Source organism: Myripristis murdjan, chromosome 21 (genome assembly GCF_902150065.1).
Source record: "Myripristis murdjan chromosome 21, fMyrMur1.1, whole genome shotgun sequence".
NCBI classification, from domain to species: Eukaryota; Metazoa; Chordata; class Actinopteri; order Holocentriformes; family Holocentridae; genus Myripristis; species Myripristis murdjan.
Window position 1 is genome coordinate 27,877,736 of NC_044000.1, and position 13,710 is coordinate 27,891,445.

The window sequence follows — 13,710 nt, forward strand, 5'->3', positions numbered from 1 at the left end:
ATCCTAACCCTAATCCTAATCCTAATCCTAATCGTAACCCTAATCGTAACCCTAATCCTAATCCTAATCCTAATCCTAATCCTAACCCCAACCTAACCCTAATCCTAATCCTAATCCTAACCACGAGGAGGAGGGGATCTACTGTGTTAGCAGGAAAATAAGGAAAGCAAGAAAAAAATATCCACTCCTGTAAATAGTTTTTGTTTAGGCAGCAGCACTTCTCGGTCCCGCCCGGCTCAATCAGAGTAATAAGAATAACAAACGTCCATCTGGCTGGGAAATAATTACTTTATGTGCAAAGAAACACAAAACACTGCTTTTTGTATGGGTGCCGTGCCTCAGGGCAAAAGAAAGCACACGGCTGCATCATTATTTTTTCTCTCATACATTCGATTTTCTATTAAAAAAATGCATTGTACAGTCAATAGGGCAGGACACGGTGATGCTAGAAATAATGAAGCTGGTTCAGGTGAGATGAGTACAGGTATAAATCCAGTTGATATGAATATATGTGCAGCGACGAGACGCTCTGGGCAGGACAGGAAAGCAGCACAGAAAACAGAGCCGAACTGCCGCTGTGTATTTCCTGTCATCTTTTCATTTGTGTTTGTAGTTTTTCATTTTGTAGGTCAAGTGGTTATTGTTATCCTCCAACATGGATCTCAATGGGACAAAAAAGTCTTTTTTTGTTTCATTCATCGTTTTTTGTCTGAGCTAAATCAAATGAGATCAAACTAGCACCCAGTATGACAACAACTGGGGTAGAAAATAAAAAACTCATACCACCGTCTCCTTTTAGTTTTCCTTCCTCCGCTAAATTGATTTGAGCGATCCAACCCAGGGAGACTTTTTTTTTTTTTTTTTTTTACAAAAGAGGAAGTTGGGAGCATAAAGTGCTGCGGCGGTCGATAGAAGCACTTATGCAAAGCCGAATGAAAAGAGAGGGCTCTAAAACCCAGAGTCATCCTTCCTCCTACTTCAGCTTCTCCCTCAGACAAAGGCCTGAATACCTGTAAGGCATTTTCAGGTGCATTTGTGGGCAGTTATGTAACGACAACAACAAAAATAAACAATAATAATAATAAAAAAAAAAGCCCACAGCTTTAAAATGGTTAAAGGACCGTCTCAGCATCTAAAATATAAAATCGCCGGAGCTGCTGTGCCCTTGAGTTTACAAGTTAGCTTGGGTCACAGGACATTGTTGTTATGTGTGTGTGTGTGTGTGTGTGTGTGTGTGTGTGTGTGATGGAGGCGTTTGGATTCAGAGACCATCACCAGCCCAGATTAGTAGCAGAGAGGGAGGCGGGGTCAGGAATTAAAGGAGACCTCTGTAGCTTTTTGACTACAGATCTGTGCTCAAGCAGGACTTCCAACAGAAAAGGGGGTTGCGGGGGCGTGGGGGGTGGGGGGTGGGGGGCAGAGAAGTCAAACAACAACATGCACAGTAATGCAAACTGTAATGACACGCAGACTGTTAACATGCACTTCATGTAGTGCTGATCTGTGAAGAGCACACTGGGATGGATGGGCGTGTTCGGCTTGGAGTGTCGTCATGAGACAGACAGAGAGCAGAGAGCCAGAGGAAGGAAGGAAGGAAGGAAGGAAGGAAGGAAGGAAGGAAGGAAGGAAGGAAGGAAGGAAGGAGGGTTCGACTGATACACACTTTTGAAAAATCTGCTGCATTCATGCATCTCTGCACCTTGGTTCTCTGTCTTGGTTCTGCCGATGTTGTCTCCATCCCTCCCTAATCCTAAATGTGTGTGTGTGTGTGTGTGTGTGCCTCATGCTCGAGTGTGTGTGCCCTGTGTGAGTGTAGCTATCTTCCTCTCTGGTTCCCCCCTCGTCATTCCCTGTGTTGTCCTCCTCCTCATCATCATCCTCCTCATCCTAGCTGCCACGGCTGCTCTGTGCCTGGTCATTGTGTGTGTGTGTGTGTGTGTGTGTGTGTGTGTGTGTGTGCGCTGCCTTGGTTGAGGCCTCCTGCTGCTTCTGTTGTCATACTGTCTGCTATTGTGTTTTCTTTTGCATTATGACTGTAATGTGTGTGATTTTCTCGCTGGGTCGATGCCTGCTGCTCACCTGCCTGGATCTCCTCTCTCTCTGCTCCTTCTCAAGATTTCTTCCATTTTTCCCTGCTCAGCTGCTGGGTTTTCGGGGAAATTTTTCTTGCCCGCTATGAGGATTAAGTCAGGGGGTGTCGTCCTGTTTTTATTAACATGTGGGCATTTGAGGCCCTGTGAGAGTGTAAACTCGAATAAATCTGAACTTGAACCTGAGCTTGAAAGCTGATATTGATACCTGCAGTGAAACTGGACCGACGTTTCTTAAAAAAAAAAAACTATAAATTTGTAGTTTTCATGTCAAAAAAAAATCCAAACTAGTGTTTCTTGTGTTTTTTCTAGTGTTTTCCATTTTATGACTGGGCTAGGATAGCTCAGGGCATGGGAGTGTGTTCTAGCCATTCACACACACACACACACACACACACACACACAAACACACAGTTGTTTACTGATGCCATAGAGCTGTGTAAAACCAATGATTAGTTTCATCGCTGACTAATGTATCCATTATTTTTTGATTACTATGTTAATTATTTTGTCTATAAAATGTCAAACACAATGCCCATCACAAGTTATCAGATGCCACATGAGCTCTTTAAATTAGCCTTCTCTGACCTTGGGAGAAAAAACTCAAAGAACTGTATAATTGCAAAAAGGGAAAAGCCAGTAAAAAGGTGTAACCAGCAAAAGATTGGTATTTTTAACTGAAAAATGACCTGCATTGTGGCAGCACTGAGAGCAAAGCACACACCTCACATGAGCCTGTGTCGTTAGAAAACTTTTCACTGGAGAAAAAAAAAAAAAAAAAAAAAAAGCTCTTTGAAGCTGAAGCTGCGACAGGTTTGTATTCGCACCAGAGTGCAACTGGAGCTCATCGTGTAAAGAACTGTGGCTGCGAATCAGCAAAAACAAAACTAGGAAGGCACGCAAAGTCTCTACTCTTACACGTTTACGGACAGAAATGACAAAAAGTGATGACGATGGTGTAGGGCCACATGCAAACGCGTTGTGGTTTGGAGGGATTTTCTGATGTGAGACGAACCTGCAGAGGTGAAAAACAACTTCAAGTTTTAAGTCAAGCGGCTGCTGGCCCATGTGAGAAAACCCCTGAGCTCTTCATTCAATCCCAGTATAATAATAACAACAACATACTGATAGCTGCTTGTGTAAAATCTGATCAAAACGTCCCATTAGAATCAATTCAAGTTAAGGGCTCTCATAGACATCTAGCGTAGTATTGACCCATACGATGAATGTGCTCAAAACAACTGGATCTCATCCATCACATCCTGACTGGATCATCTGCCCCTGATGTAACTCATGAATGTATTCCGTTGCTACGAAATGTATATGTTATTGTATATGTCCTATGCGCTGGTGACCTTTTAAATTTCCCCCCGGGGGATCAATAAAGCGATATATTATTACTAATTAAAGATCAATATCTGATGTGTCAGTCAAACCCTCAGAGGAAGGTCAAGATGAGAGGAGAGAAAGAAGAAACAGAAGGAGGAGAAAGACAGAGAGATGAGAGAAGGACAGAAGAGACACTAAGATAGGCTGGATACACTGTGCATAAGTGTGTGTGTGTGTGTGTGTGTGTGTGTGTGTGGTGTGTGTGTGTGAGCATTAACATGAAGCCAGTGGAATCTCATTTCACATTATTTTGTGGATGTGCAGTGAGTTGTAAGTGTAAGTAAAAGGATCCTTGGTGTGAGTGTGTGTGTGTGTGTGTGTGTGTGTTTTCTCCTACCTGAGGTGGACTGTCTGTTCCTGCGGGGGGAGCGAGTGAGGCGCTGGTAGGGGTCGGTGGCTCCGTACAGATCCAGGGTCGACATACACAACAAGATGGTTTTCTGCAGGTAATCCACCACCGCCAGGCCGTTACAGTTCCCGAACGCCAAACTGGAGAGACACACACGCACACACACGCACGCACGCACACACACACACACACACACACACACACACACACACACACACACACAGATTTACATTTGATACATATTTTACCATTTTAGACCCACTGAGATATAGGGCTCTATTTTATTGATCGAAGCGAACAGTCTGAAGAGCGTGGCACAGGACCATTTAGGGTGTGTCCAAGTTCACTTTTGTTGTTTAAACGATGGAAAAAAAAAAAGGGTCGTTACACCAGTTTTATGGTTCAAAAGGGCTCTACTAAGTCTCTTAATTAATCATGGGTGTGTTTTGAGTGTAACATGCAATGTTATCAATGCGTATCAAGTGTAACAGTTCCTGAATCCCAGTACCGGGGGTCGGGTTCTGTCACTTGGTCCACTTTCTATTCATATACACTGTTTATATCATATATATACTTTATACTATATACTATACTATATATTTATATAGGCTGTTTATATATTTCTTTATATTGCAATATTTATACTTTATATTTATATAGGCTGTTTATATGTATTCATATATACTGTTTATAGTGATACATAGCGTTTATATTCATATATATTGTTTATACTTATATATCTTATTTTTATATTTACACTTCTTTTTTTTTTTTTTTTTTACCTTGCTTTATTTATTTATTTAGGCTTATACCGGGACCTGAGTCCTAATTTCGTACCACTAATGTGTAAATGTGAGCTGGTATGACAATAAAGTTCCTTGAATCCTTGAATCCTTGAATCCTTGAATCCAATAAACCAATCAGACTGCCATCTCCCATTCCCTTTAACAGCCATGTGCTTGCACCTTGGCCTGCTATTATACTGGTGGATTTGCCAGGTAAGAAGGAAGGCTTCTCTGCACAAAGTAAACGCGCACAAGAAAGAGAAACTGCATTACTGACTTTAGACCTGCTTTTTGTTGGTGGATCGCTTTCAACTGCCTCAAGAAATCAATGCACCAACAATGCACTTGACCACACCTCATTTTAAGACCAACACGCCCATGGGTGCACGGATGGACACCAGTGCATTTGCTGTTTACACAACGTGGGTGCTGGACGGGAAAATGACAACTCACACGGCTCTGTGTCAGGTGTGAGACAGGACCCAAAAAATATTCTCCATAGCATTGTTAAACTCTGTCAAGGTAATCACTGAAAATAAATGAGATTATGGTTGAGACAATGGAAAAATGGACCAATAACATAAATGTCCTGCAGTAGAGTGGAATTAGCATTAAAATGAATCTAAATTCTAGTTGAGATCCCAATGTTTCCAAAGACACCAAACATGTCCTGCTGAGTTCCAGGATAATGTCAATAAAATGATACAAAACACTTGTGATGTTTTGTATTTGATGTAACACTGCAGTCATAAAACAACACATCACTCAGTATAAGAGTGAAGTAGCTTCAGTGAAGCTGCAACCAAGAGAGACACAATATGGATATGACACTGTCATATAATATTGAAAAAAAAAAAAAAAAAAAAAAAAAAAAAAACAGTTTTCCCTAACTTTGAAGCGAATTAAGGGGGTATTTAAGGGAGTTCAATGGGTTGTCATTATGAGGAATGGTTCCTCCTTAATGATGCATTAACCTGTAAGACGTATTTTAGTGTTGCAGCTCAAAAAGCTCCAGATCCTGTTGGCTGGTTTACACTCTAACGATGCATTACATTGATGTTTTGCATGGAAAAGCTTCCTCTGTAAGGTAACTAGTAACTCCAGCTGTCAGATAAATGCGATGCAGCTAAAAAGTACAAGAAGGTAGAAAATATCACTGAATGGAAATACATGGGTAGGGTTTTGAGTTACGAGCAATTTACCTAAGTAAAGTAGTTAAAAAAAAAAAAAGAGGTGGTGACGCTGGCCTAGAAAATAGTGTCCCTTCAAACGTAAAAGCCGCAGACTAGCAGCTTACAACAATGTCGAGTCAGAAAGTCAGAATAAAGTCAAAATCACATAAAAGAGCTTCGGTGGCCTCGGCTGTCAGTTTCAGAAAAACAGGGTCAAGGTGATTTGGACTGCAGCTTTCTGGTGTCTAGAGAAATACAGGCTTTGACAACTTTCTTTAGTGTAAAACCACTGAAGAGACACAAGGTATAACGCTGTGTGTGTGTGTGTGTGTGAGAGAGAGAGAAAGAGAGAGTTTTCAAATGCACACAGAGCAAACATAAATAAAGCAATGATTGAAATCCCATTCAAGCTGTGAGCGGCTCTACAGGAGCAAGGCAAATGACCCCCTGCTCTGCTGCACACAAAGCTTCTTCATAAAGCCTCGTCAGTGTATTGGATTTTGCGGCGCGAGTTTGGCATTCAAGGCGAAACCATGTAAAAGGCCATGATTCCGGCGTATTGATTGTCTGAGCTGAGGAAGTCATCAAACTTCTCACTTCTTCCTCACGACTGCAGCTGACAACATTTAAAGCTATTTTACTGGTGAAGCTGGTTTCACGTTTAGTAACGTTTTTGTTCATATTTTTCAAACTATGCAGATCAAAATTGTGGAAAATGCTGTCAGCGTAATACCTGACCTACCTGCTAGGAGTATCATTTCTTTAATTTTGTTTTGTCCAACACCGTGTAAGAGTGAGAGTCAGCTGTGTTTAATGCCGTGTAAGACATTCAGTAACAAGCCTGTTTGTTCAGTGGTTGATATAATTAAATCTGATATCATCTAAAAGGCCTCATCTGCTAAAGTGACTTCTGAAGCAAAAAACAAATAAATGAAACAACATATTAACATGAAACTGAGCACCCTTAACTCCAAGACTATTTTATTCCAAATAAAATTGAACATTTTGGTGGTGGAGTGAAAATGAAGAAATTCTGTGTCTCCCTGCGGTTTTACAAAATGCAGATGTGGAAGAAGAAAGAAAAGAAGCAGCGTGGATAACTCAGGAGACACACATTTGACTAGTGAGTGTGAAGAAAACAATTTGAATAAAAATGCAGGTGGACTGTGATCAAGATGTAAAACTGGAAACGGTAATAAGGCAAACACTCAGATAGATTTTCAGATAGATAGATTTTTTTTTTTTTTGTTGCACATTGCTTTTTGCACACTGGCTTGTACTATAGATCTTATTCTGTTGTACTCAGATCTTATTCTGCTGTACTTAGATCTTATTCTTTATTTTTTTTTTATCTTTTTTTTATTTTATTTAATCTGTAATCTGTGGATACTGCTGAAAAACTGTGAATTTCCTGCGGGATGAATAAAGTATCTATCTATCTATCTCTATCTATCTAGATTGACAGATTTAAAACCAATGCAACAAAAAACAATCACCCAATTTAAAACCAATCTAACAAACAAGATATTCCTCCACAATACGGAGAAATATCTCGTTTTTCACCGCGGGAAAACGTCCGTGTAGCAGACAAAAATGTCTTTGTCTTGTTTGTGTTGGATAAAACCGAAGCAGAGGGGAAACGGCCATCAGGAGGAAACAAAACTGCGTGTGATTTTGCATCCAAACTTGCCTTGTGACTAAATTAATGATGCCATAAACAAATCAGGGGATATGAGAAGGGTGTTGTTTTTGAATAATTGAGCATCAATCTGATATTTACGGGGGGGACAATAACAAACGCAGTAGTAGCAGCGGTAACCTGCTTTGTTAAAATGGAAATACTAGACCACTGCCGATACAGCTGAGTCCTGACCAACCAACACTGATAAAGATATTCACATTTTTATATGTTTAGATTGGCAATGGGTAATATAAAATTAATACTGGAATATTTATGTACAGGGATAATGCATATTTATGCACTGCACTGAGTAAAAATTGTAGTATAAATAAATAAATAAATAAAATAAATCCAACCATCTTAGCCATCATCACAAAGAGGTGCAGCGGCAGAGAAGATCATCTCACTGACTGATCATCACCACTGAGACCCTGATGATTTATTTGTAAATTTGTTTGCCAAAATGAAATTCTGGTGTCGGGTATGTTCATTTCTCCTTCCACACGAGTGACAAATGGAAAATTTAAGTGAAATGCAAACTGTCTTGTGTGCATTTTAGTGTCGACGTTTAAGTGCTTGTCGCTGTTTTTTGGAGCCGCCAGTGCGCAGAGTTCCCTGGTGCAGCACTGGAGCTATGGCACACACCGGCCACTAGAGGGCCTTTCGTGGCATTTGAAAACCTTAAAGGCCCTAGATTTGACTTACAGGCCATAAGCAGAGTTGATGTCCAGGCTGGTGATCTGCTGGGGAGGCTCTCCGTCCACCCACAGCAGCTGCACCACCAGCTCCGCCTGGTAACCTGGAGGCATCCGTGTTACCCGGTCCTTCACCCTGAGAGAGAGAGAGAGCGAGAGAGAGAGAGAGAGAGAGAGAGAGAGAGAGAGAGAGAGAGAGAGAGAGAGAGAGAGAGACTTTACTTGTGCATTGTTGTGGAGGGTTGCCAGTTGTCGACCAGGTGTAGCTCAGTAACAGAGACCGACTGGAGCGCTGGCTGTGCAAAAAATAACATCTCAGTGTAAGAACCAGACCTCAAAAGAGAGAGAGAGAGATAAATGAAAAAGATTACTGTGGTGTTGATATAGAATGCTCTGTGAACACACCTCCTGTACACTGTTTAACTGTCTATTCAACTATTTAACTGTGAAATAATTTTATACCGGTAAAACTTTACAATAATTCAATAGCTCAGTACCCTGGTGCTTCTATATATGTTGTGTATAGGTATACGTTTCATATATTCTCAATGTCTTATTTCTGTGTATATTGTTGCAATATTATTGTAGGATTAAGGCACATATTTATACATAATGCACATACATGTTTTACAATTAGGATTAATGCACAAAGTATTATTAATTATTTTCTATTTCTTGTTTTCCTCTTCTATTTCTTGTAATTGTACCTGTGCTTTTATATACGTTTTTCTCTTGAGAATTTGAGCAACTGCAACTGACCCAGTTTGCCCTCGGGGATCAATAAAGCACTTCTGATTCTGATTCTGAGAACAAGTGACAAGTCAGATTAGGCAGATTCGTCTTGAAACGCCAGTTAGTGTGACACAGAAAACAGTGTCTTGTCTTTGGGTCCAATCTGTCCTGCAAAACTGTATGAGTCATTGCTTAACCAGCTCAGTTAACCTGAAAAAAAAAAAAAAAAAAAACTAAACAAAAGGTCGATAGCTTGATAAACAGCAGGTTAATTTAGTGATACAACCGATGTTAATGTTATCTCGCAGCTACAAGCCACTACTATGGCTGCTCCCCTGCAAGTCGACAAGTTGAGCCCTAGACCTCTGCAATGAAGTCAAAAATTCACTTACAACTCAAGGTAACTTTAGTCACTGGGCGTTGCAACATGACAATAAAGCAAGACACATTCCCATTAATTCAATTAAATGTGTTAATTAAGTGGAGAAATGTGGAGGATGGTACTGAAGCCCATAATTAACACGAAAACACGTCACGACTCGATTTGTCGCATTGAAAGGCCGCCTCTGAGTCAACTCTGGACATTTTGAGTCGGGTACAGCCCCTGGCCACTGCCAATATTTTAGCACTTACCTAACCAGATATTATAGTTGACTAGCGAACGTGAAGACTTCAACAGCCCGAGGAAGGCTGACACGGACCTAAAGCAGCAGCTCGTGTCTTTCACGGTACAATGAATTTGAGGTGACTGAACTTGAACGGGATGACCTGTTCCTTTAAGAGCCCCTGCTAGATGAAATGACTCATTTGCACAGATATCTGCCGCGTGGTTAAAGTGTGTGGAAAGCCCCCCACCTGAGGCAGGGAATGCTGTCTTTGACTCCCTCGGGGGTCCCGCTGCTGGGGCTGGCGGGGTGTTGGTGCTGGGGCTGAGGTGAGTGGGAGCTGGGATCCGAGAAGCAGGGGTTGTTTTCAGTCTCAGACGGAGAGATGACGTCCTCTGACTCACACTGCAGACGCACCTCTAATGACTGGGGACCGCACACACAGAGAAATACGAATTACAGTTTGCATTAAGCACATATGGAAATGCACACAAGTGTTTGTTGTCGAGGCTCTAACCCAAAATGAGAGACAGAAACAAGAGATGTCCTCGTTTTGTCTCAGTATCCTTCACAGAGTCCATACTAAACACTTAGCGAGCTAAAAAAAAAACGGCCACAAAGGGAATAGTAATAGCCTTTAAACTCTAATTCTCCCTAATAACAAAGTCCTCATCCTTTTCATTTCTTGCTTTTTTTGGTTATTTCTAGTGGAGAGTGTTACCATAGTAATGCAGCATAATGAGCAACATGGGTCTTAAAGTTACATTCAACTTTCACTGAATATTGTCTCTTATTAATTCTCTGACTAGACCAGGACAGTATGGTTGAAAAGAAAAATATCATGATAATTGTAAGGTGTTGGTTTTTAATATCAACATATATCCCAATATGACTCATGTATACAAACTCATGTTAAATTATCAAATTAAATTCATTCCTTTGAAGCAAATGGTAATGCTAGGTGTGAAAAAATCAGATAAGATTCCTTAAAATGTATCTGGCCTAATCTTGTCGGTTTTTAAGTAAAACCTGGCTTGCCATCATCGGTAGAGATGGCAGAATTGTGTGTCACGATGTCCCATAATCAACATATCATTATGATACCCTTCTACTGACAAAAAACCAAAGATAATACTGAATTAACGTACAAGCCCAACTATGACTTGTTGATTATTTCTTGCAATTAGGTCACGTCTCACTCACCACTATCTGAGTGTTGGAGTCGTATTTGCTGAAGCGGTACAGGATGATGTGGGCAGAGATGCCGACCACGCAGAAGATGCGACTTTGAGGGCACCAGCAGACCATCTGGACGGCGTATGGGTCCTCCTCCACCAGCTCGGCTGTCCGGCCCTCGCCCGGCTTGGGCTTCTCGAACACTTTGGAGGTCTTCAGCTTGTACAGCATCTGCAGGGTGACTGGTGCACAAGAGGCAGAGGGAGCCAGCGGTCTGATAAGCACGCTGTAGAATATGCATGTTGAGCATGTTTATTTAAGTTGGGATGCAATATGGGGGTGCAGTTTGGAGGTTTAGTTGCACAAACATTTCCCAGAGGCAGACCTGTTAGGGAATAGCTATCTATATATATATAGATAGATAGATACACACACACACACACACACATATATATATATCTATATATATATATCTATGTAATATTTAATAATTGTATAATTGTTTGTCCAGGGACTATGGGTGGAAATTAGCTTTAGGGCTATAGCCTTGTACAGTGCATCTCTCCCTTTTGGGTTAATGTCTTCTGTACCTTGTCCCTGTTTAAAAAAAAAATAAATAAATCACAAATCACAAGATTTTATCCCAAGAAAACCCACTGGAGAAGATTTTTTTTTTTTTAGTTACATATGGAAAAAGTACAAAATGACCTTTATTTTCACTGTTAACTTTGCATTTAATGTCCTTTGTACAGAATTTTGGTTGGCTTGATATGTGTTTATATGTGCTCTATAAATAAATTACATAACTTTTGATAAAAAGTAGTGATGAGGTAACAGAGGAGCAGCTGAACCTATGATGAAAGTAGCTACTATCGTAATGTATCCTACCTCAAAGAAGGGAAATGATAAAGTATTCTTCATTTTGTTTAATTTTCCCCTTTGGAATAATTTCAAAGACCCTTGGAGACCCAATGAAATGCTGACAAAATGAACTTAGTGTGGCCTGCTTGCATTTTTTCTCCCAGTTTGTAGTAAAAACACCAGGCTTGATAATATTAGCGATCTCCTCTCTGACGCTCCCCAGAGCAGCTGTGCACCTGAGAAAAGTTTGTATGACTAAAACTCCAAGCTGCAAAATGGCTCACAGGCTGTTTTGGTGGTGGGTCCAACATGCCAGAGATATATGACGACTCATTTGTGATGAGCTTGGGTCCAAGTAAGGATATAATTACCAGTTTTGGGATTTCTAAAATTATATGTATCATGCTGAGAGGGTGGAACAGATCTGGCTGTGTGCAGTCACAGTTATTAGATTATACTGATTTACGTGTTAGTTAACCATACCTCACAGCTTTTACATCATTATAAATGCAAACCGAGGGTGAATGAATGTTGGATTGTTTACAGAGTAGACCAAGCAAAATAAAATGTATTCCTTGTATGGCTCCGATATGAATATGGAGGGAGTGGACTTACTTGCAGATGCGTCCCAGAACTTAATTGATCCATCAGCGTGTCTGAAGAAAGACAAAAGAAGAGAGATTACAGTGCATTTTCAACAGGCAAAATTAATGCGCCCGATTATTTTAAGAGCAGCCGAGGAAGTTCAAGGAAAATGATGAATACATCCTCGATGGAAGAATAGCACTTATCCTATCTCGTCCTTTAATGTCACAGTTTTTCAGCTGTGCAATGGAGGTTCAACAGGAACAATGGTGGCTATGTTGGTTCTATTTTAAAAGTCCAGCAGTGACCATTACAGCTTATTTGCTTTCAAAGGTTCTTCTGGAAAGCAGAGTAGCTGAGGAGTAGAACATTCCTTATGGTTTCTGGTGTCTACAAAGTGAATCTAAATCCCTAATTTTATCTTTTACATGGCAGCCACTATGAAGCAAGCTTTTATATTTCACTCAATAAAAGTTACTGAGTGTAATAGAAAGATATTGGCACGTTGGCCTCTAATGTCTGGCCTGCAAGCGATGCTCTGTGTGTTGCCTCGGTGCAGACACCACCCAGCATGCATGCTTCAAAACCGATTTATATCTCTGTCAAAGCTTTAGGGCCCTGTGCGGCCCAGGGCAGGGACTGTCCTGGGGCTGGCACTGACCCAAACCAACAGGAGCATAAAACACAAACTGCTGTGCATGAAACATGACACAAATTGGTCAAAAATATTAGAAATCATCTCATTTTTACCAGTTTTCCTGAAAATCTGTGCACAAATGAGTGATGGTGTGAGTCAAAAAATCCAATGCAATGCAAACATATCTATTTTGAATCATTTAGTCCTACACACTGTCTTAAAAACCTTGTGTTCTTAAAAGAAGTTGAAAAATCGGACGCTGGGATGAGATAATCCCACTTGTTTTCAGCTCAGCTCCACTTGTTTCAGGAGTTTTTCTGGAAACAAGTATAAATATCTTCAAACCAGGCAGAATAAGACAGATTAGCTCACTCGTACCAAGAAAATGACACTTGTTTTAAGAAAATGTCTGAAACAAGCTGATTATCACTGGAAACAAGTAGGATTTATTACATTGGAAGCTTTTTTTCGTTCACTTGTTTGACGAAAAATAACATTAAGACAGAATATGAGACTACTTTTTCACATGAATATATTTGACAGTATCCAATTAGTACTGAATATCCTGTGCACAGCCACATGTTCCTTTAAGGGGCTGATGATAGCAGAAAAAAATCAGTTCACTAATAACAGATCTTACATATTTAAATGTGTTATTTTTCTCCGTCTAAGATAGCATCCAAAAACAAATTGTACACTGGCGTTCTTTTTTTTTTTTTTTTTTTTTTTTTTTTGTGAATGGTTTGATGAGTGACTAAACCTGAAAAAGTTGTTTGCTCTATGTCTTTACTTGCAAAAAAAAAATAAATAAATCAAAATTGAAACAATAGAGGACTAATAGCATCTGTCTGAATAATTTACAGTATCCTTGTAGTTGATAAAGTGATCCTATAGTGAGCTTGAAACAAAAATAACACAGTTACTGCACCTTTTCTGACCTATGTTGCATTCTT

The 13,710-nt window shown here is 40.2% G+C and overlaps 1 protein-coding gene across 1 annotated transcript in view; it reads right to left on the reverse strand.

Moving 5' to 3' along the window:
* The window catches only part of stxbp5l (syntaxin binding protein 5L), a 240,638-nt gene that overhangs the window by 58,561 nt on the left and 168,367 nt on the right, over positions 1-13,710 (reverse strand). Inside the window, exons 15-20 of the mRNA XM_030080730.1 lie at positions 12,151-12,191; positions 10,702-10,916; positions 9,749-9,924; positions 8,172-8,297; positions 3,817-3,968; positions 2,002-2,004 (exon numbers count right to left, since the gene is read on the reverse strand). Coding sequence (XP_029936590.1) covers positions 2,002-2,004; positions 3,817-3,968; positions 8,172-8,297; positions 9,749-9,924; positions 10,702-10,916; positions 12,151-12,191 — 713 coding nt within the window. The remainder of the gene's footprint in view (positions 1-2,001; positions 2,005-3,816; positions 3,969-8,171; positions 8,298-9,748; positions 9,925-10,701; positions 10,917-12,150; positions 12,192-13,710) is intronic.